The sequence below is a fragment of the Ursus maritimus genome, unplaced genomic scaffold (assembly GCF_017311325.1).
Source record: "Ursus maritimus isolate PB19 unplaced genomic scaffold, ASM1731132v1 scaffold_8, whole genome shotgun sequence".
Classification (NCBI taxonomy): Eukaryota; Metazoa; Chordata; class Mammalia; order Carnivora; family Ursidae; genus Ursus; species Ursus maritimus.
In genome coordinates, this window is record NW_024426996.1 from 70,085,675 (window position 1) to 70,108,341 (window position 22,667).

The 22,667-nt window shown below is 44.3% G+C and overlaps 1 protein-coding gene across 10 annotated transcripts in view; it reads left to right on the forward strand.

Moving 5' to 3' along the window:
* Positions 1-22,667, forward strand: part of LDB2 (LIM domain binding 2) — a 368,095-nt gene that overhangs the window by 285,606 nt on the left and 59,822 nt on the right. For all 10 annotated transcript variants that reach the window (XM_008685804.2, XM_008685803.2, XM_040625173.1 and 7 more), the window contains exons 4-5: positions 5,467-5,589; positions 8,415-8,498. In XM_008685804.2, coding sequence (XP_008684026.1) covers positions 5,467-5,589; positions 8,415-8,498 — 207 coding nt within the window. The remainder of the gene's footprint in view (positions 1-5,466; positions 5,590-8,414; positions 8,499-22,667) is intronic.

The following is a 22,667-nucleotide window of genomic DNA, read 5'->3' on the forward strand; positions in this document are numbered from 1 at the left end:
ATGAGAATTAAATAAAATGGCTGTAATGAAGAAGCTACTTCCAGAGCCTATAGCCACTGAAAATAAAAATGCTTTTTGTGGCATCCCTTTTATAAAAGAAAAAATATTTTGTATGAACACAATATAATAATTTATAATAAATTTTATAATAATCCATAATTTTAAAATAACTTGTGCAACATTTTAAATACATGTAAAATATATAATAAAAAGTAGTCCTTTTTATTTTCTCAATTTCTTTCATGCCAGGCCAAAGCTTTTTCATAAATGAGCGTAGTCAGCTGCTCCGAAGGTAAAATGCTATATATTCAGGATAGGTTTTAAATTTTTTAAAAATCCCATTCTTCTGATGAATCGATAAAGTGCCTTTTTTCACTCAAATCAAGAAGCGAAGGTTTCCCTCTGTTGCAATTTTTCCTCACCCAGGAATGCTTCCGTCTCCGATGGCCATGGGGAAGACCAGAGCAGCCTCCTCCTGAACTCAGCTCTTTCGGCCCCAAACTTCCAATTATTCAGTTCACCTCTCACTCTACTCCAAGGCAATACATTTCCCAACTCTCCTAATAAAGATTTCCATACTGTGATGAAAAATATCAGTTTCTGGGAAATGCAGCTTAGCTATGTGGACTTAGTCCAGATGCTAATTGTGCACATTTATTTTTAGAAAATTCTAAAGCATTCATTTTTTTCTTTTTACTTTTTTTTTTTTCCCTCCTTGGTGATTATTATACTACCCAAAGAATCCTTCCAGTTTTTCTTTTGTTCTGATATTAATTAAAAACAACCCATCTTCATGTAATAAAATAATGTGTTTAGTATAAAACAGTGAGCTCATGACCTTTCAGTATCACAAAGAAAAATATAGTCTGGAAGCTCCTGCTTTATTTTTAAAGGGGAGCCCGCTGTACATGGAATTACTCTAGCACATTATGTCCAGGCATATATCACATTGTTCTAATTTAGACTATCAATACACTCTAATTCCCCAAATAGCGTTTGACCCAGTGGTTCTGAGTTGCTTTTATGAAAATTTGGTCAACTCGTGAATCAAAAATCAGCCGCAGTCCTAATCAACAGTAATATTTAATATTCCTCAGGAGTATAGTGCACATTTTGCAATTTCCTGATCCTAGGAACATTATAGATTATGGATAAATATGTAATTAGAGTTTTAAAAACACACATTATGAAGCCTTTCTTTTCTGTATTCAATTTCGAATCAAATTGAAAACAAGGCTTAATAATCTGAAGAGCAATCACCAAGGTTTTCAGAATCAAAGACCCTTGAATTATATCTGAGGGTGTGAATACTGGCAGATGCGGAGAGGAGCCCTCTCTGGGGTACACATCGGGCTACTTTTAGATTTTACAAACTAATAGTAATAGTGACAGCCGTTACCAAACACCCATAGCTTTATGTTTTCTCTGATCTTGATGATTTATTATGCAATTATTTATCACTATCGAATAGTACCCTGGAAGTGCCCCCGCCACTTTCCCTTTACGAAGACTCAGTCATGTCTTTGCCATCATTCCTGTCTTAGCCTGTCTACAACATTGTAGTCCCGCATTTATCCATTTCTACCCTTATCCCGATGCCAGTCCAATTAGTATAATATCAATGATCATATTGCTCTAATATATGTATCCATATGCATTTACATATGCATTTACATATGCAGCATCTCCACATAAAATACTGTGAGCTTTATGCAATTGTGAATCTGCAGTATTTCATGCATAAAGACCCAGAAAACTAAGTAAACACTTCTACCTAAAAAGCACATTTTCTTTCGTAGCAGCTCTATGAAAATCATTTGTATTGTACAACGGCATGGTCAACATTGCTTTACAATTAGTCAAAGAAAGAAAAGGGTTAAAAAGCTACCGGTTAGTTTGAGAAATGTTCTTTTTTAGTTCCCTTGTTCCTGGCCTAGTCTCAAGCTAGCACGTGATCCACTGAATGCCTGCCAGCCTCTTTCTTGTTGATCCTCCGGAGACCATCTGTGCTGGGGGCATTGATTAGAGTGTGTCTGCTGGGATTACATCTTTTCTGTTGCCATGCCAACTAATCAGCTGATTTTGGTTACCACAGAAACAAAATGTCAGAGCTCACAGTACGGTAACATGAATTCAGCACAACAGAAAATGTTTTCTTAATTGGGGACCCTTTTGATTTTGGATTCCAAGTGAAAGGCAGCTTTAAAAAAAAAGGCCAACTTTAGATAAAAGCTACATTAATTGTATTGATTAAGAGGAATGCACAGACTTTTTCTGAACAGAGAAAATATTAATTCTCCTTTATAAGCTATGTCTGTTTTTTACCATTTCCAGACAAGGAATATATATATTTTTTTTTCTTAGGCACCTCTATTCCATTTGCTGATTGTTGCATGTAAAATAAATCACAAAGCCTTCAGTTTCCTTTAACTTCCATAATGGGGGCAGGAGGCAGGGAGGCCAAACAGGGCTCGGGAGAAGGCCATGGGTAAAACTACCTTGGGGGAGACCAAGAGTGACCAAATTTTCCTCCATCCTTCTGTTCAAGGAAGTCATTTAATTTTCCTTAAAGAAAACACCCAACACAGTCAACTCAGATTCAGTTTTAAGGATTCCTCTCTTACACGTGATATGCTCTGGGTAAAGCTGATTTCTTGGTTTGGGCTGACAAAGGAGGAGCCCAAGGCTTGTTGCAGTTTTCCCTTTTGTAGGCCCATGACAGTTTGAAGGCAAGAGGGGTCCTCAACTGGTTTGCTCTGTCATGATGAACAGAGAATATGATTTAACTCGACCTTACAGATCCTCCAGTTGAGTAACTCATCAGAAGGACTCCATCTAGGCCTTCTCATTATGAAATTCTATTCCAGTAGAAGTAAACCAGAACCTCCATCTGCCCTGGGTTTGTGGTTCATAAACACAAAACAAATAGATTAGATAAGAAAAAAGCATGACGTTTAACTGGGCTAATGTTTGTTTAAACATCTAATAATCTCCCTTCTTTAAAAAAAAAAAAAAGGGATTATAGCATCCAAATATCCCTGTCCTCTACTGTCAAGACATTTCAACTGTCACTGGCTGACTGCAGTCACCTCCCTTTTGTGAAAGCTTTCACCGCAAGTGGCATCTGTCATACTAACACCCCCGGGGGGAATTGTGTGCCTTAATCTCCGTGCAACCCTTTTGAAAACCTTGGTGAATTAATTCCAATGCTAAGGATGTTCTACAGGAGTGGTCTGGGGACACGAAAGTCTTCCCCCATTTCAGAGAGCATAGCACTCATGGCTAAGATGCCAGCAAGGAAGCTCTGAGGACCATTCAGTTGAGGGGGTTTGGGGCAAGGTGTCTAAATGCCTGAAATTATCCATGGATTCTGCTGGTGGGGTCTGAGTTGGAGGTCTTCACCCAGATTATCAATAGTTATCCTACAGTGTTTCTGAGACCTGTGAAAAAAAGGAAATTGTGGACGTTAATAACATCTTTCTTACGTAGTACACTGGCAACACACGTTACTAACGCTCCTTGTACTGGTATTTGGCTTGTTTAAAGAAAATATTACCGGGACACCTACATGGCTCAGTCAGTTAAGCCATGATTTCGGCTCAGGTCATGATTTCAGGGTCTTGTGATCGAGCCCCCACCCTGGGCTCCATGCTGGGAGTGGAGCCTGCTTAAGATTCTCTCTGCCTCTCCTTCTCTGTCCCTCCCCCTCCCCCTCTCAGATGTTTTCTCTCTCTCTCTAAAAAAATTTTTTTTTAAAGAAAAAATAATAAAGAAAATACTACCTTAAATCAGAGTAAATAGCAAGCACCTAACTACTGCCTAGGACATAGTTGGAACTCAATAAATGGTGGCCTTCCGTATTAAATTCCCAAAGAGAGAAATGGTTATTAATATCTCATAAAAGGTTGAAATAAATTGCTGATTATCTTCATGGACTATAGTTTTAGTCCCCTATTGAGTTAATTGTTATTTATGATTTTTAAAACTTGTGTGGTGCATTGATCTCCAAAACTGCATATATTGTTTTTAGCATAGGAAACCTTTATCCAGAAAAGCTTGATCAGAAGTCCCATACAGTGAAACGATGAAACTGAAGCTGCTCTGGTTGAATGGAGAAAATGGGTGGAGATCACATGGTCCAGCTGGAGGCCGGACTCTTCCCAGCAGAGGCCCTGAGACACCTCCCTGGATGTCTAGGTCTCAGAGAGCACGTTAGGACAACCACTAGTCTGGGGTATCTTTAAAGCTACCATTTACTGCCATCCTACTATGTGCCACGTACAATACCAGGCAATCTACATGCACAGTATCATTCATATATTTCCCCAGGAACCCTGTGGAAGGTTAGTATTATCCTCATTTTGCAGATGAGGAAAGTGGAACCTAGGGAATTTATTTGGTTTTCTCCAAGTCCCCAAATAAGTAAAAAGTAGAGTTAGGATGTGCATCTAGTACTTTCTGATGTCAAAGCCTCTGTCTGCTCTAAAGCAAACACGAACTGAATAATCACTTGTAACTATTAAACTGGACCAATATGCAACCACTACTTCCGATTTTTTAGTTGAAATAGGATCAGTGGTGTCCGTTTGCCTCACATTTTCTCCCATTTCCAAGTCATTACCAGTGGAATAAAATAGGTAAATTAAATAGGAACTACATGCTGAAAATGTCTGACTATCAAAAGAAGAAAAAAATGATCACCCTGTCAAGGAAGAGAGCCTCACCAATTCTGTTTCATTAATAATACATATTTTTCTTAGAAAGATATCACCTCTTCCCCCAAAGCCTGGCCTTTTATAAAAGCAAGCAGAATTTGTCACTGCCGATAAGATGTGATTGAAGGAAGACACTCTAAGCATGCCTCTATTTTCCACATGCCAATACCTGATCCCGAGGGCGTTGGGTTACAACATTGTCCCCCTGGAATTTGTCCCTGAAAATGAAAACTTCCTCTGGTTGGGTACCCCTGTAGTAAGTCACACTCAAGCATGAATTATTTTATGAGGTGCTTTCTCCCAGCGTAGGGCAACCACGATTAGAACAAGATTTCGAGCTCCTATGGCGGAAGGATGATAGAAACAGAGAAAAAAGGAGGTGGGAGAATGTGATTTTTGCGGGGACACACCATGTGCCGGGAGCTTTTGACATAATACTGCAATAATACAGGTTTTGTTCCCACATTTGCAAATGAAGAAACCGAGGCTCACGGAGTTTTGGCAGCAACCAGTCAAGTCACTAGGAGCCCATGGCCAGGAGGCAGCTGTGTGCTCTTTCGAACCCGCGGATTCTGGAGCTCACGCTTGTCTCAGTATGCTGTGCATAAAGCACTTGTGTCACAGCCTTGCCAAGACCCCACACTGCCCAAGGACAGTCAGGGAGACCGCGCTGAGCAGCCGATGTGTGAGTTACACACATGTGGCCCTCCCACCGTGCACAGCCAATGAGTGTGTTGTTTGTCGCTTCCAGGTGTGTACAGAAGGCAGACTGATCGTGGAGTTCACCTTTGACGATCTCATGAGAATAAAAACGTGGCACTTTACCATCAGACAATACAGAGAGTTAGTCCCAAGGAGCATTCTAGCCATGCACGTAAGTAATTTCAGCACTATTTTACTCTCTCCCCACCCCCACCCCATTTACTCAAGGAGGAAAAGTCCAGCTCTCTCTCTGTGAAAGAATGCCAGCAGTAGACACGGGTTGAGTAATGAACTCTCAATTTTGAGTTTTCCCCTCAACTATTTTATTCCACAGGCCCTTTTCCCTCGCCTTTTTTCCTGAGTTTGGTGCATTGTGAGATCCTTTTTTTCTTTTTTTTTGATATTTTATTATTTTAAACTCCAAACTGAGGTTACCTCATTAAACAGGTTGTACTTTCCTTAAATTCCACTGAGTCATTATCAAGTACTGCTCTGCCTGGGCTATTAAACCTCTTATGTATAACTGGGGAAGGAAATAAAGCAAGAAGTAAGGAAAACAGTTTCCAGTTTTGATTAGAACCATCTGACAAGATGTGGGGCTCACGTACCTCAGATCTGTGTCTATATCATTCCTAACCGCGGTGTTGGAATGAAATGGGCGATTTGGGGTTCGCTCCTTTTCACTTGACCATAAATCACATCGCATTTATTGAGCACCAACTGGGTGCATGGCTGGATCTGATGCCATTCTGGAGATACGTTTTAGAGGTAAGACTTGGTAAGAGCTCGCTGAGTGCAGTCCCTGAGGAAGGCGTCAAAGGCGTTGACTTAAATAAATCCCTTTTCCATAATGCATGATGCAGCAGTTTCTGCGAAGAAGCTTTGGAGCAAAATCAGACTTTATGAGCCTGATTTTTAAGACCCTGTACAATCAAAAGAGAATACAATAAGAGTAGCTGGTATTTACTGGGTGTTTGCTATGCCAGGTCTTGTGCTAAGCGTATGTACACATTCTGTTTAACCGTCCTGGTTACCCAGGGATCATTATCCCTGCTTTAGAAGTGAGAAAAACCAAGGCTCGGTCTTGATACGTTGCTCCATGTTTCTCAGCCCGAAAGTGGCAAATCAAGATTTCAACTCGGGCTGGTACGGACTCCAAAACCCAGGCTGATGAGCCATCTGTCTCCTGACTATCCAATTCCAGTCTGTCTCCCTGGGCTTTTGTCCTCAACCCTCTCCTCCCGACTGGTTAAACCCAATCTCTCCCCTTCCCGTTGACCTTGTGCTTCCTGCTGTGGCAACGCACTCTCCTCCTCCAATCTTTCCGCCTATCTGTACCCCCAAGTTCTTTTCCACTTTCAAAGCCCAGTTCACATCCTCTACTCCCCTTGAAACAGCCCAGAGTAGCCACTCTTATTATTCTCAAAGTGGACCAAGAGGCACCAGAGGGTAGCATCCGGGAGCCTGGGCCCTGGAATGAGATCACATATGTTTGTATCCCTGTTCCTGTGTGACCTTGGGCAAGTGACATGGCATCTCTGTGCTTCAGTTCTTCATCTATAAAATGAGTACAGTAATAGAGCCTGCTTCATTGGACTGGTTTGAGAGTTAAGAGTTAATGCGTGTAAAGGACTTAGAACAGTGCCTGACACGTAGTAGGTCTTCAAGTAGCAGTGGCTGGCTTTAGCAGCTTCTGCAGCAGTAACATCCTTCCTTTCCTTTATTATTATCTTGTCCTCTGTCTGCAAAGTTGATGCGTCTGATGTTGACCACAGCTGCCTGAGGCGTATCTCTAGTATCAGCTCTTCCTGGCATGCGGAAGGGCTTCTGTAATACTGGCTCTGTGTCCACAGAGGACCCCTTCCCGGAAACTGACGTGAGAAGCAACAAGCTCGGACTCTTTTCTCTGACTTTTGGTATTTTATTGAAATACACAAAGCCAATTGGTTGCATGACTATGAGGAAAATTAAGTACAGGAAAGAATAAATTCAAGTGTTAGAATAACTTAGGTAGTCTCATGACTACAGGCATGAAGACAAAAGGGTGTTAACTGAGTCTCTCCCTGTTTAGCTCCAGTTTGCTTCTACCAGTTAAGAAAGAAGGAAAGACAAACGGAAAGAAAGNGTGTCAACCAAGAGACTCATCTCACAATGAAATCCAGAAAGAATTTTCATTTTTTTTTTGTAGCCCACGAGAACATTTGGGGTAGCCCATGGAACAGTACATCCCTTTTAAAATGTGGCAGATATTTTGGAAAACGTGATGCTTACCCGTACAGTACTGCAGGATGACAATTGTTGAGAACATCTATTCCTAGCCTCGGCTTAATGGGGAAGCAATTTAGAATTCTTAAATAGATAGATAGATAGATAGATAGATAGATAGATAGATAGATAGATAATATCTGTATATAAATATATTTATAAATATCTGTATATTATATATAATATATAAATATATAATATATATAAAATATCTTTAAAAATAAAAATATATTGATATATATATATAATTTCATAGAAGTGGCAAAGTTTTCAGATACAGTCTTGGACTCCAAGCTGTCAAACACAACACTATCACAACAGCATGCAAAGGCCAATCCTAAAGCCTGGCTCTACCAAATCCCGAGACCCCCCCTTCGCCGCTGAGCACCAGAGACTTGGAAGGGTCCTGACAGGGCTTGGTGGCCCCCCTCCTGAAGACACGAGGGCCTCTCACAGAGGATGTAAGTGGTTTCTCCCAAGGACTCAAAGTATGCCCGACTCCTTTGGGTTCTCCCCGGCAACAGCTCTTGCATCATAGATCCCAAGATCTCCTTGAGCCATTACATGCAAGTGTCTTCAAAACATAAATCAAATGATCTCCAGCAACCTCCCCTCTGAGAAAAACGGACAGTGTTGAGATTGCATTTCTTAGCAACTGTAGCCCAGTCTGAGACTTTCTCGGCACCATCTTGCAGAGAGAAAATACATGATTTTTTTTTTTTTCCTGTTTAGGCACAAGATCCTCAGGTCCTGGATCAGCTGTCCAAAAACATCACCAGGATGGGACTAACAAATTTCACCCTCAACTACCTCAGGGTAAGACCAATGGGAGGATTACATTTCCTGGCGAATTTGAAAAGTGCTTTTGAGGCGTAGATGTATCTTGAAGCAAGGAGCTAAACTGAGATAAAATAGCACAGTACGTGTGTCTTACACCACAGTGTGCGTGTGATCAGTGGGGGATGGGCTTAATTAAAGCCGCAGGCCTAGACTTTGTCACGGTGGAACTTCGTCTCTGTTGGTATGACTCTTGGAATTAAGTATTCAAAGGCCAGCGATGTCTGCTCGTAGTGTTTCGGCGCTCTGCCCCTCGTGGGGGTCTCATGCTCACTGCCTCTGAGTCTCCACCCAGGGAGTGTCCCTGGGGAGAGACCCAGTATGCCCCCCAGAGAGGGTCCCCCAAAGTTCAGCCCAATGGTGGAACATAGACATTTATTTCTAAGTCTTCTTAGGGGCTCTCTGTGTAACATGGAACAGATTTTCTGGGTTGGATATAAAGTCAGTTTTGATTTTTAAAAATTAAGAGTCAGGCAAAAAATCTCTTCCTGCATAATAACTATGGCTTCCGTATTTGGTCTAAAAGGGACACATTTGTCACTCCGGTTTGTGGTGTAGAATTACAGTCGTCATGTTGCAGGTGGAGGATATGGTTTCCTTCATAAAGCAAGCATTGTCCTCCAGATTCCACAGGAAGCCAGTGGCCGCGTTCCACGTTCCTTTGCCTCTGCATTGCTGAGCTCCCTCATTGTCATTGTGCGGCCACTTCTCCAGCCCCCCACCCCATCATGGAGTTTATGCTGTTGTTTCTTGATCCCTAAGCACTGTGCCGGTTTGCAATTTTGTTTTGTATTCCCAACCCTCTGTATACAATCGCTTTGTATATGTCAAAATGCTGAAATGCTTTGGCTAGACTTTCTCTCTGGTGAATTAAGAACGATTTGAACAAAGGCTTCCAAGTTACGCACTCATCGCCATGTGCCAGGTCTTGGGCTAGACAGTGAAGATTCAAAGACAAAAGTCATGGTACCTGCCATCAAGAAACCCACTCCTATGAGGGCCAGACCCATACAGAGAACATGATACGCAAAATGGTAAATAACCCTGATTGAAGTTTCCAAGTGGAATTATGGGAGTACAAAACAGAGACCTCTCAGAAGAATACATCAGAGAAGCTTGATGTAGGAGATGATGCCTGACTTGAGTGTGAAAGAATGAATAAAGGTAAAGCCAGGAAGGGGCAGGAAGGACATTCCCGTTAGAGGGAAAAGAAAGGGCCTGGATTAGGGGAAGGAATTCCAAGCAGGTGAATGATGCTGGACATGGAGTGAGAAGCCAGGAGAGGCGAGAAGGAGAGTAACTTAGAAGCCAGGTCTTGGAGCAACTGGTTGGCTGGACTACCAGGCCAGAAGCCTCTGAAAGGATGAAACGTGAGCATAGTAGTGTCCCCCTCCCGAGTAGGAGAGAGAAGAGCCATCCAGCCTAGATGCCCTATGTCCAAGTCCAGGCATAGCAAGAGCCAGAGTCAGCTTTGCTCCCCACCACCCTACTTCACCCCAACACCAGCACCATTTTGGCAGCCCTGAACCAGGTTGTTCTCCAGTCAATGGTCCTGTGGTTCCTGCTCAGAGGGAAACCAGAAACCAGAGTCTGCCCAGGAGGGTGGGTGGACAGGCGAGGGCCTCTAGGAAGGGTAGCTGGAGCTAGATTCTTCCAAACTTCCGGGCTCTGCATTTAGAACTGCCCCCATGAGGCCACTGGCGCAGCGGGAATGGGTAGCAAGGCCTGGGGAAGTGGGAGTCTGTGGCACGCTCTAGCCACAGGACTTCAGAAGGCTGCTCTCCACTGCTCGGCATTTCATCTTGTTAGAGACCGTGAGTGCTTTAGTTTAAGCCATCTGAAGACGCCTCTCCTCAGGCAGATAAAGAAGTTTCATTCTGTGTGCCCTCAGCTGACGCCACTGGAATCTGGGACTTTGGATTCTGTCCTAGATTTGGTCACTCACCCTCTGGGGAAATCTGGACAGATTCACTATTACGTCTTTTAGCTGCATTTAACACAGGTCAATACATGCTAAATTTCCTTCCTCCCCTTCCCCTAGCCCCTCTTATTATCATCAGTAAAATGGTAACTTTCACCTTGGGGTCAACAAGGCCCACGTGGTTCCCATGTTCTACAATTTTCTGATTTTAGCCTGCAAAGACTGAGAAGAGCATACTTGCATAGAGGGGGAAGAGGCGGGGATTGGCACCAACCCCTCTCCCAGCAGCGACAGGAGGAAGACGTGTGTGGGTTTGGGCAATATGGAATCGTGTTTCAAAGGCTACCACTTAAATGTGGTGCTTACAGCATGTCCCGACTTCACCAGTCTTCACAACGGTCCACGTGCCCTAGCACCATTTGCATGAGAGAGCCGGGCACGGAGAGTGCGAGTAAGTGAACTCAGTCACCCAGCCTTCTGCCACCGAGTGGCTGGGCTGGGACTTGAACTCGGGCCGTCTGGCTCTAGAAGCCATGAGCTTCATGCAGAGCTCTGCTGCCTTTCTAGTAAGAAGGGAGAATGATGATATTGACAGAAATTGGACCGTGTCTCTCCTGCCTTGACAGGGGAGTAAGCATCGTTTCTCACTGGGACCTTAATCCACTTTGCCAAAAGTAACAACAGCTCCTTGGAGGGTTTCACGTGCAGATTAGGTGGGACAATCCATGGAAAGGGCTTAGTGCAGGCCTGCGGATAGAAAGCACCCAGTGCGTGTTCATTGGCATAATTTGTTGAGCACCCACTATGTGTCCATCGTTGTTGTTCATACTGGAACCATGGAGAGCAACATGGCATCTGACTCTCTTCTCTTGCTCTGGGTCCGCCTAACACTCCTTTACTTCCCCTGCTCGTGCATCTTGGCTCAGCAGCTGCTTGCCCTTCCTGCCTCCATCCCTCCCTTTGCTCACTCCATCTATGACTTTTTCCTCTGTCGACTGGTTCAGGACTCTTTCATTGAGCCCACTCTGTCTTCCTGGCCTTGTGCCAGGTGGTGGGCCTTCATCGTGGAGATGTAGCCCTTTCCAGGGCTGGGGGAGGCCAGCAGAGTGTGGTCGGCCACAGTTCCAGCGAGGTGTGCTGACCTCGAGGGAGCCCAGGGACGGGTCCTCTGGTCTCCGGTGTCCTCCCAGCAATAACGCAGGGCAGTTGAGAGCCCCTCGGCAGGTCAAGGCTGAGCAGAAGCGCACACTCAGTTCCCAAAACCATGCACGTGGGCATTCCCATGATGAAACCTGGCCTGGTTAGTGGTTACTAGGAATGACAAAGATTTTTTTTGGATTAGAACTGGGGTCAAAGATTTCCTTAGGGCTCTTATCATCTGATATTCGTAAGACAGCTGAGCAGTCCCCCAGTTTATTCATTTATAAAACTGCTTTAAAAACCTGGGGCTCCCCCGTCCTTCTGAGGAGCCAGGCCTTCGGCCCCAGCCTCAGGGGGTTATCTGAGGTATTGTTTAAATAGTTCACGAGGAGCTCCAAAACCACACCCAGATCAGAAAACGAGGTCCCACACATGTGTTGGCGAATATTAATCCAAGGCCTTCTAAACCAGCAGAAACATTTTCTTTAAATCGATGCATCCCACTCTGGAAGGGAGGGCTAGAGTTTTCAATGCTCCAGACATGCGAAATTTCAATATTCTGGGGCTTTCATGTACCAAAGTTAAGCAGTACAGAAAGTAAGCAATTGCAGTCATCTAGCTTCGCCAAAACAGGTTCTTTCACTGCCGTGAAATTCCCAGTCATTCCTGTGGAGGCCGGCAGCGGGGGGCTCTGCAGAGCTGACGGGCGGGGGGGGGGCTCTCATCACTGGAGGAAGGCTCAGGTGAAGCACGCTGAATGCCTTTGAGCTTGCGAATGCCAGGGATGGCACCGAACTCAGACGCTCGCCTGGCAGCACTTTGGAGGGGACTCTGGTGACCTGATGCTTTGGAAGTGACAACAGAACAGATGTTGTCATTTGATTTGAGTTGTCACGTTGCCTGCCATTGCCTCCTGTCTCCTCCCAGCATAACGAGGCTGGAGATGCTGAGAGGCGTGGTGATGGCTGGCTCTCCGGTCCAAGGGGAGCAGCAGCTGGCGGTCACCGAGCAGGGATGGGGCTCTGATGAGATGTGGTCCCAGTTCCTGCCTTGGGGACCTCTGGCAGACCAGGGCTGGCTGGTTGAATGTTCCTGTGGTAGTTGTCCAGGCTGGGGCTGGGAACAAGGCTTTGGAGGAGGAGTCATTGAGTCGTGGCTATCAGGCACTCCTGGAAACTGGGTGACACATTTCACAAAACGTGTCTGCAGACTCCTGGGGAGGGATGTTGTTTCCCAGGGTAGGGTGATGGCACCCTTCAGTCCGTGCATTCCAGGGAGGAAACTAGAGACCTAGGAATGGGGCGAGGAGCTAGGAATTTGGGAATGCGTCCTTTGCCATGTTTGCTGGAAAGCAGCGAGTCCAGCTGTGTCCCTGGCATTTCAGAAGAAGATCCGGTTCAGCCACCACAGGAAGGCAGTGTGCAGCTTGGTAGCATCGGGGCATCTGAGTCAAGGAGACCTGGTTGTGCAACCTTGTCGCTTCCGCCAGATCTACTGTTCATTGTTCACTATTCGTTGTTCACTCCACAAACATCTATTAGACACCTTTTTTGTGCCAGGTCTCCACAACTTTCAAGGAGGTCACTGTACATCAGGTACAAAAGAAAACCAAATCTGTGCTGGGAGAGAAATCTGTCCCAGGTACAGTGATCAACGCAGCCGCTAACATTTATTGAGCACTTACTACGTACCAGGTACTGTGGCTAGGTACTTGGAAAGAAGTCTTTTTTTTAATACTCACAACAACCTTATGAACTAGAGACTCTTTTTAGTCCTATTTTTCAGGGGAGGAAACTGAGACACAGAGAAGTAGCTTTTGTTAGGGTCACAGAGCTGGTAAATGGCAGAGTAAGGATTTGATTCCACAGCCTGACTCCAAGCACAAAGAGGGGAGAGGTTGTTGGAGGGTGGACATGGGAGGCTCAAAGCCTTCAAGGAGGAGATGGATTGATTCTGAAAGACGAGTAGGTGGTCCTGGGTAGACTAGATGGAGGGTCTACCCCAAGTGGCGACAGAGAAGGATGGAGAAAGCCAGTGGGTTTGGGGAACTCTAGGCAGCTTCACATGGCTGGAATGTAAGTTTTAAGTTTGTTTTAGGTACCAACACAAGGTAGGTGTTATAGCCCATAATGTACAGCTGAGCTGAGTGGCACAGTTCTAGAGACAGTTTTGTTCCAGGGAGAATATAGCACAGTCAGGGAAGGGACCTCATGCTGACACTTGGGTTTGGGGGCCAGACAGACAGGAGTATGTATTTTAACTCAGCCGCTTGCTAGCTGTGTGACCCTGGACAAGTTATATGACCTGTCTGAGCCTCAGTTTCCTTATCTGGAAAATGGTATTATACCACCCTCACTGGATTCTAGTGAGACGGAGGCATGTGGAGGTCCCATCTCTCATTTGCCAAGTGTGGTTTTTTGAAGGTCATTGGGAAGAGCCAAGTCAGTCATTGGAGCCCCCTGCACTCAGAGCTTCTGAGAAGAGCCGATGGGGACAACACACCCATCAGCCTGGTCCTTCTTCCTAATTCTTGCCTTTTATTTCATCAGAGTGAAAGCCCTTTCTCACTCAGGGTTTGAAATTGCCATCATTTCAAATTTCCTATAAGCACTTCTTGCATGGGAATGTTTACTGTATGCAGTAACTGTTTTCTAAATTTAAATAGCTTTAACGGATTCAATTTTCAAATTGAAAAAGAAATAATTGATGTTGATTTCATTTCCTATTCCACAAAGAGGGGGTAGGCAGAAACCATGTCCTCAAGCATTTATTTTTATTTTTAATTTGTTTTAAGATTTATTTATTTATTTGAGAGAGAGTGCATGCGTGCAAGCCGGGAGAGGGACACAGAGAGAGAGAATCTCAAGCAAACACCGTGCTGAGTGTGGAGCCCAACGCTGGGCTTGATCTGATGACCCTGAGATCATGACCTGAGCCAAAATCAAGAGTTTCACTCTTTTTTTTTCTAAGATTTTATTTATTTGAGAGAGAGAGCATGAGCAGGGGGAGGGGCAGAGAGCACGAGAGAGAAGCAGGATGTGGGGCTCAATCCCAAGACTCTGAAGGCAGGTGCTTAACCCAGGTGACCCATGTCCTTAAGCATTTAAAGAAAGCCTGCAGGATGCAAACTTCCAGGATGCCGTGAGTGGCAAGTGCTGTTTTCATTCATCTCCCATCAACAGTAGAGATGGTCCTTGTGTGCTCAGCACGCTGCAGGGAGGCATTGGCTTGTAGGGTTGTCTCCCTCCTTGAGCATTTAAGGTACTCTGGTTTTATTTTTAAGTTTGAAATCAATCATTTAACCAAAAGATATTTTGGTGGCATCTACCATGTGCCAGCACAAAAGGGGATGGGGTAGGGTGTTGACAAGAATGGATAAGGTATGATCCCTTTCCTGAGATGTTGAAGATACTGGAACACGTAGGTCCGTTTACAGTTCATGCTGCCCCCTCAGCTGGGGACCTGGGCATCCCAGAATTCCCTCCTCTCCTAATATCCTTGAGGATACCCTTCCTCGTTGGTCCCAGCATAGGACTTCAATTGGGCTGTTTGCAGTTTCCAGTGCTCTAGAGGGCGATCTCTGCTTCACCATGCTGTCTGACCTTGGCACTCAAGACCCCCCCAAGCTCAGCTTCCCAGCCTTGCCCCACATCCCTTCTCCATCTTACACGCCATCCTGTATCCACACAAAACACCGGTAGCTCCGCTAATATGCTGTGTGTCTGTTGCCTTCACGCACTGGCGCAATAGACTTGACTTGACTCACTGCCTGGGGTGCTGTTCCTACCCTCCTCTTCCCATCCAGGATGCCCAGGCCACCTCCTTCTCTTCCTTCAGGACTCGGCTGTCCCTCACCTCCTCTGAGACTCTCTCTGCCTCGTTGCCAGGGCAGCTGCCCCTCCCCACTACTCCTGGAGCTCTGTGCACATGGTCTCTTGCTTAGCTCTTGGTCGGTCCTGTGTAAGAACTAGCACTTCACTCACCCATCTCCGCCAATAGACCCCCGGCAACCTGAAGACAGATCAATTGCCTTGTGTTTCCAGAGCCTCACAAGCTCTAGATTACAATCAGAACCCAGTCAACGTCTCCTGAATGGATGGTTGCGGGATAGGAGTTTGGTAATTGGAAACTAGATTTTGAATGACATCCTTCCCTGCCCCCCCCCCGCCAAAACACAGTAGAATTCAGATGAATTCACTTGCCCTACAGTATCTAGGGGGAAAATTGTGTGTGGTTGATTTTCAAAATCACTACCTAGAACCTCACCAGGAAATCTAAATAGCAGAAAATGTGAATTCGTTGAGGAAATGAAAGGAAAACATGGCACGAGGCCTCCAGATCTCTCTAGTGTGCAAAATTCCCCCTGAAATTCTCATAGTTCCCGCTGTGAAATTTTTATTCTAATATCACTACTTCCACTTGCTCTGAATCAGTATTTAATTTTTACTCTAAATGCCATTATGCCCTTTTCATTATTTTGGAAATGTGTTCTTTCAAATCTCCAAGACAAATTCCCTCATGGGTGATTATTTTTGTCTATTTTCTTTGGCCAGATTTTCTTGATGCTGAGATCCATAAACTTTTTTTTTCTGCGTTATGCTTAACGTGACTTTAAAACATCTTATTATCCTGTATCCCAGCCAAAAGATATTTTCTTTGTGTTTCCTCTTACTGTTTATCCATTCATATGCATAATTTCTGCATAAATGTAATCAGTATACATATGATTTCTTAATGTTATTTGGTAAACACTTTTGCATGTTTCTACATAGTCATCATATTATCCGTTTATAATAGCAGCAAATATTCCAGTGTGGTGCTAGGATAGTGTTTATTTAATCATTTCTCTAAATGTCGAGCACTGAAGTCATGTTCAAGCTGCCGCTGTCATTAATACCATTCTTCCAAACACCTTTACCATGTCCCGCTCCGGGAGGTGCTCTCTCCAAGCAGAGGCTGGACTGTGGGGCCCGTGGGCTAAGAAAAATAAATGTGCTTTGGACTCAGAGACATGTGGGTTCAAATCCTCACCCCCTTACTATCTGTAATGACCTTGAAAAAGCTGCTCTGGTTCTGTGAACCCCACTTCCTTACCTGGAAATCAGAAAGAATAATGTCTCACAGGATGACACTGATTATAAGATTAGACAACTTAGGATTTGTAAAAGCCTGGCACTCAGAAGGAGCATAATAAATACCAGTCCCTTCTTTTGCGGAGAGCAGTGGGTCAGGGTGCAGCTCTCACTTTTGCCTCTTACTTCTTGTATGATATTCACCAGCTGCCTTAATTCTTTGAAGTCCCAGTTTTCTGATTATGTGCGTCGTGAATCATCACAGGTGAGGGTAGAAATGATAACGCACGTGAAAAGCACATTTAACTCTAAATTACGACACTGGAAAGCCAAGGGAGCCTCATCCCATTTATCATCTCCTATGTATTGGTCATGGCCTTGAATTCTACGCCGATATTCTGAAGCCATGTGATAGACTAGAAAATAGAGAAGCGATTGATTAATACCTGCCAAGGAAGGAGGCAAGAGGGAGTCTGAGACATGTGCTACATTACTGGCACCCTCTTCCCAGTACAAATGTTATTACAAGGGTGTAAATCATTATCACTGGGCGTTTTCAATACTATTTTTAACCTCTGGTTGGTATTGTTGATTAAGTCTAACCCTTCAAATAAGGAGCAGCATCAGCTGGGTGTGGAAGCAGCTGGGCTTCACAGTAATGCTTTTGACCCCATACCTTTAATTTCCCAAGTGAAGGAAGACTGTCGTTGTTATTACTGTACTGTAAGAACATTGGTCCCCAAATGTAACCTCTACTGGTAGCGAAGGAGTAGAGTCCAATGCCTGGGAAGAATTGGGTGGCTGGCTTTGGAAAATGATCCCCAACAGAATGACATGAAGTGGCCTGTACGAGAGTAAGTGTGGCTGGAGTCAACACATGGAATCTTGCCAAGGTTTTTTTGTTTTGTTTTTGATTTGTTTTTTATTATGTTCAGAGAGCCAGCATATAGTACATCAGTAGTTTTTGATGTAGTGTTCAACAATTCATTAGTTGCGTTTAACACCCAGTGCTCATCACAACACGTGTCCTCCTTAATGCCCATCACCTGGTTATCCTGTCTTCCCTTCCTTCTGTAACCCTCAGTTTGTTTCCCAGAGTCCAGAGTCTCTCATGGTTTGTCTCCCTCTCTGATTTCTTCCTATTCAGTTTTCCCTCCCTTTCCCTGTGGTCCTCCGCGTTATTCCTTATGTTCCATATATGAGTGAAACCATATGATAATTGTCTTTCTCTGCTTGACTTATTTCACTTAGCATAATCCCCTCCAGTTCCACCCATGTCGATGCAAATGCTGGGTATTCATTCTTTCTGACGGCTGAGTAATATTCTGTTGTATATGTGAACTGCATCTTCTTTATCCATTCGTCTGTTGAAGGGCATCTCGGCTCCTTCCACACTTTGGCTATTGTGGATGTTGCTTCTATGAACATTGGGGTGCAGGTGCCCCTTCTTTTCACTACATCTGTATCTTTGGGGTAAATACCTAATAATGCAATTCCTGGGTTGTAGGGTACGTCTGCCAAGGGGTTTTTTGTTTGTCTGTTTTTTATTTTTGTAAGGCTTTGACTGCCAGCCAGGTTATTTTCCCTGGTTTTATGACATGAGAAGCGATGACAGTCCAATCCTGCTTTCCACCTAAATGCCAAGTCAAGCCTGAGGATGGAACAGGAATCCCCGCTCAGTGACTGTGATGAACCATAGTTACTAGTAGTCAGAACAGGCTGGGATCAGGGCAGACCGTTCACCATTCACGCCCAGACAGGCAAGAACCCTTATGAAACACTGAAGTTTGGGCTGGGAGGGTGCAGGAACCAAACCAGCAGATTGTCCTTCTGTGCCTCCCACAGCGATTGCACGTTTTAGCCTCTCAAAAGCCTCACAGCCTCAAGTGTGCTTTTCAAGATGAAGTCCATGGCTCACAGCGGGTTTGCACACTGTTCCCACTCTGTGATTAAGTACAGAAAATGAGAGTAAGAACTCTAAAGCTACGATAGCAATCTGACATTGCCGGGACATCCAAGTGCACGACCAACAGACTCATGCCACTGATTAGGATATAGAGCGGCGCAGGTGTTATCCCACTCACGTGGCAAGTGGTCACTAATCAAGGGCTGGAGAAGCTCATGTCACAGTTTGATGAGCGCTTGCATACAGAGCACATGAACCGATTCGGAGATGAGCTCCAGTTTTTTTGAGGAATCATCCAGAATAATGATTAGCGGCATAATACCGTTAGTTTTGAGGAACTTCTCTATGTTCTCAATAAAACAATGAGATAGGTATGATTACCCATTTTACAGATGAAAATCAGTCATTGCCTCAGGTCACAGAGCCAGTCGGGGGCAACAGTGCTTTCCTGGGCTCGGGTCTGGCTTGTCCTCCCAGATTGCTACCCATGGCCACTGCTAGTGAGAACTGGTTTCTTGGCCCCGGCCCATGCAGGAGAGTCAATGTTTTCAAAAATGAGGAATTTGGCATCTGAAACAAAGCTGTCACACCTCACTCTGACTCTTCCACTCCTCTTCCTCCTCCTCCTCAGAGAAAAGCTCCATCAGAGAGGAGGCAGAGAATGCCCTTCTGAGCCATGGGAATGCTCCACACACAGAATGATTAAAACTTGGAACACCCGAAGGGCACTTTTAATTGCATTTGGAGATAGAAAAGTAGTACATATGACTGTATGATAAGGGAATTAAAGTAGTTAACTCTTAAGGAAGTGAAATAACTGTAACATAGAGACATCCCAGTGTCTAGAAAACAGTGATTTCTAAAGTCAAGCCAGAGGGTATGGCTATCAGAACATTAAAAGAAAAATATATATATATATACACACATACACACACACACAAACAGCAACAGTATTTTGGCAGAGCAATCCTAACTGAAAACAATTTCAGAGCCACAAATGCTTCTAATATTCTTGGTCTTAAAAGTATAAATAGGCTCGGATTAAAGAAAGTAATTTCCCAGTCTCAGACACAGAGAAAGAGAAAGAAATTTTTGTTTAACAAGACACTGAAAATAAGGGAGATGGTAAGGTGGGAAATCGGCAGTCCGGGGGAAGAAAAGCTGAGGCATTGCAGTTAAGTGCAAGATGGAGCCCACAGTTAAGTCTCCCGGGAAATAGTCTTCCTAATTGTCTCGAATGGGTAAAAAAAAGTGTGTCAGGAAAATGCAGGGAAGGGGGCAAAGGGAGAACTGTTTGAATTTCAGAGCATAGGCAGAGAAGTAGCCTGAAGTATGAAGAGGGCCTGGGAGGTCTCACTCCTTAGCCATAAGGCCCAGAAGCTTTCTGCGTCTGGTCTTGGGCTGCTCTCCACCTTGGCACAGGAGCCATCTTACTGCACACAGAAAACTCAAATTATTTAAATACAGTGACAATTATTAGATTGTTTGACCTCCTCATCTGTCCCTAGCAGAGTTCAAGAAACACAGAGGGGGATAATAAATACATGAAAGGGAGGGAGGGAGTTGAGGTCAAAGTCTCTGGTGTTAATCGACATAATGAGCTTTGGAGTGGCTATAATTCTGTACCATAATTAAGAGAAAACAAGTAAAATTTGCAATGTCTGCCATATTCCACCCAAAGGAGAAGGGAGGGCATTGACCTGGTATCGTTGAGTACCTACTATGTGCAAGACACAGACTTGGTTTTATTGACTCCTCACAACAAGTTTGGAAGGCAGGTGTTAATGACCTCATTCTACAGAAGTAGAAACTGAGACTCACAAAGGTTCTGGGACTCATCTAAAATCATTCAGTGGGTAAACTGCCAGACTGGGACTGGATCCCATGTTGGCCTGATGCCCTCACCACTCTGTCATGCTGGAGAAATGTCACCTCCTAACGAGAGCTGGGTTGAAGAGCTGGGTGAGGTCAGTCATTTCCACTGAGATGACCAAGCTATTCTGCCAAATTGTCAACAGGCAGTTGTCAACAGATGCAATGGATAGAGAATTCGGGACACTTACGCATAATGGGGTCAAAGCCTGGACTGAACTCATCTCATGATTATCTTACCTCTGTGTTTCTCTCAGACTTCTTCCAAATCCCAGGCCTCAAGAATGTTACCCATCACCCAGGCTTTCACCCCTACAACACCTGGACTACTATCCCCAGTACCTGAACATTTACTTTAAAAACATAGATCTGGTTATGTCATTCCTCCGAGGTGGACTTTAAAATTATCTGCTTAAAACCATCCAGTGAAAATCCAAAATCCTTAGGTTAGCTCAGAAGGCTTTACGGGGTATGATCCCGATGCCCTTTCTGCCCCTATGTTCATTCCATAGCAGTGTCCACTTCCCCAGCCTGATTGTTTGCATGTCCAGCATACCAAGTTCCTCCCTGGGGCCAAGTCTCCTTCTGTATTTTACTACCTCTAGAACCTCGGACAATGGTCTACTCATTCAGTGCCTCAATTTCCTCATCAATAGTCCCTTACCTCAACCAGTTGTTGAGAGTGTTACACGAAATAGTACTGGTAAAGGGCTTAAAATAAAGCCCGACACGTAGTAAGTGCTCAGTAAATACTTGTTCTATCATCATCATCATCATCATTCTTACTGCCTGAGATACTCTGGCCAGGTTTTTGCATGGCTCACTCACTATTATTCAGGTCTCAGGGCACATTGTCTTTTCCACCAGTTCCTTCCTGGCCAGCTCTTCTCAAGTGGCCTAACTGCCCCCCCCCCCCAGCTGCTTTCTACCACACCTCATTATCTGTCTTACTTTTCCCTGTAACATCTTCACTGGTGAATTATCTTGCATAGTCATCAGTTTGCCTTTCTGTTGTTCCACTGTTTACCCTTCTGACCTTCATGCAGGCCACTGGAATATATTTTGAAAGCAGGAACCTTGTCTCTTCCTCCCTGGTGTCTACAGCAGGACCTGATATTTAGTGACTAGAAAGTCAGTAATCTTAAGTCTACTTAGCTCTAGATGCACTCCTTGACAAGTTGGAGGTTTTTAAAGAGGAAACAATTTATAAAATCCCACACCCAAGCGTAGCCTTGGAATGCTTGAGAATGCTTATGGAAAGGCTGTTAGCCATCCTTGACCTCATAGACTGAATACCTGTAGTGCTTTTCCCTAAGGAGTTGATGTTCTTCTCTGCAATTCATAAACAGCCTTGTCTGTGAAGATAGGTGAGGGTCATTCACATTATTTGATAAATGTGCCTCAGCTGTAAAACAATGGAGATAAGCATGACTTCTAAGGACTTCAACTTAAGCATTCTAAAAAGAAGGAATACAAAACAGAAATATTAGCAAATTCCACAAGCAAAATATTAATAAACCCCATGCTGGAAATGAGGAAACTGAAACCAGGTGGTGTGAGGCTGACCCAAGTCTATCTGCCTATTAGTGTAGGATGGCTTCTGGTTTTCTTTTTGTCTTGTACTCTGTTTGCAGGCCACATTCACATCAATCCAATCTACAAATGTTTACTGAGTACTTACTTTATGTCTGGGTCTGCTCTGGCGTCTAGCTATCAATTTCTCTATTGATACTAAATATTTCTGGGCTCATGAGAATCTCTGATATCCTTAAAATCTTTTTTTTCAAGATTTTATTTATTTGACAGAGAGAGAGAGCACAAGAGGGGAAGTGGCAAGAAGAGGGAGAGGGAGAAGAATGCTCCCCGAGGAGCAGGGAGCCCGATGCGGGGCTCAATCCCAGGACTCTGGGATCATGACCTGAGCTGAAGGCAGATGCTTCACTGACTGAGCCACCCAGGAGCCCCATCCTTAAAATCTTCTATAGGCCAGTCACAGCCTAAGACTAGAAGTCTCCCCAAGAAGGCCGCTAATTTCTTCTTCTTCTCTTTTTGCCTATTTCTCAAGCTTTGTGAAATAAGGTAGGGGACTTACCATTTTTTAAGTCAATAGCGCCAAGGATAATTATGGAAACTTTTGTCCTAAAAGTAGAACTCAACTCCAGAAACCTCACAATGTAGATTTCTTATGAAAAGTATCTGTAGCCTTAGGAACCAATCAATGAAGTCATTTCTCTTCC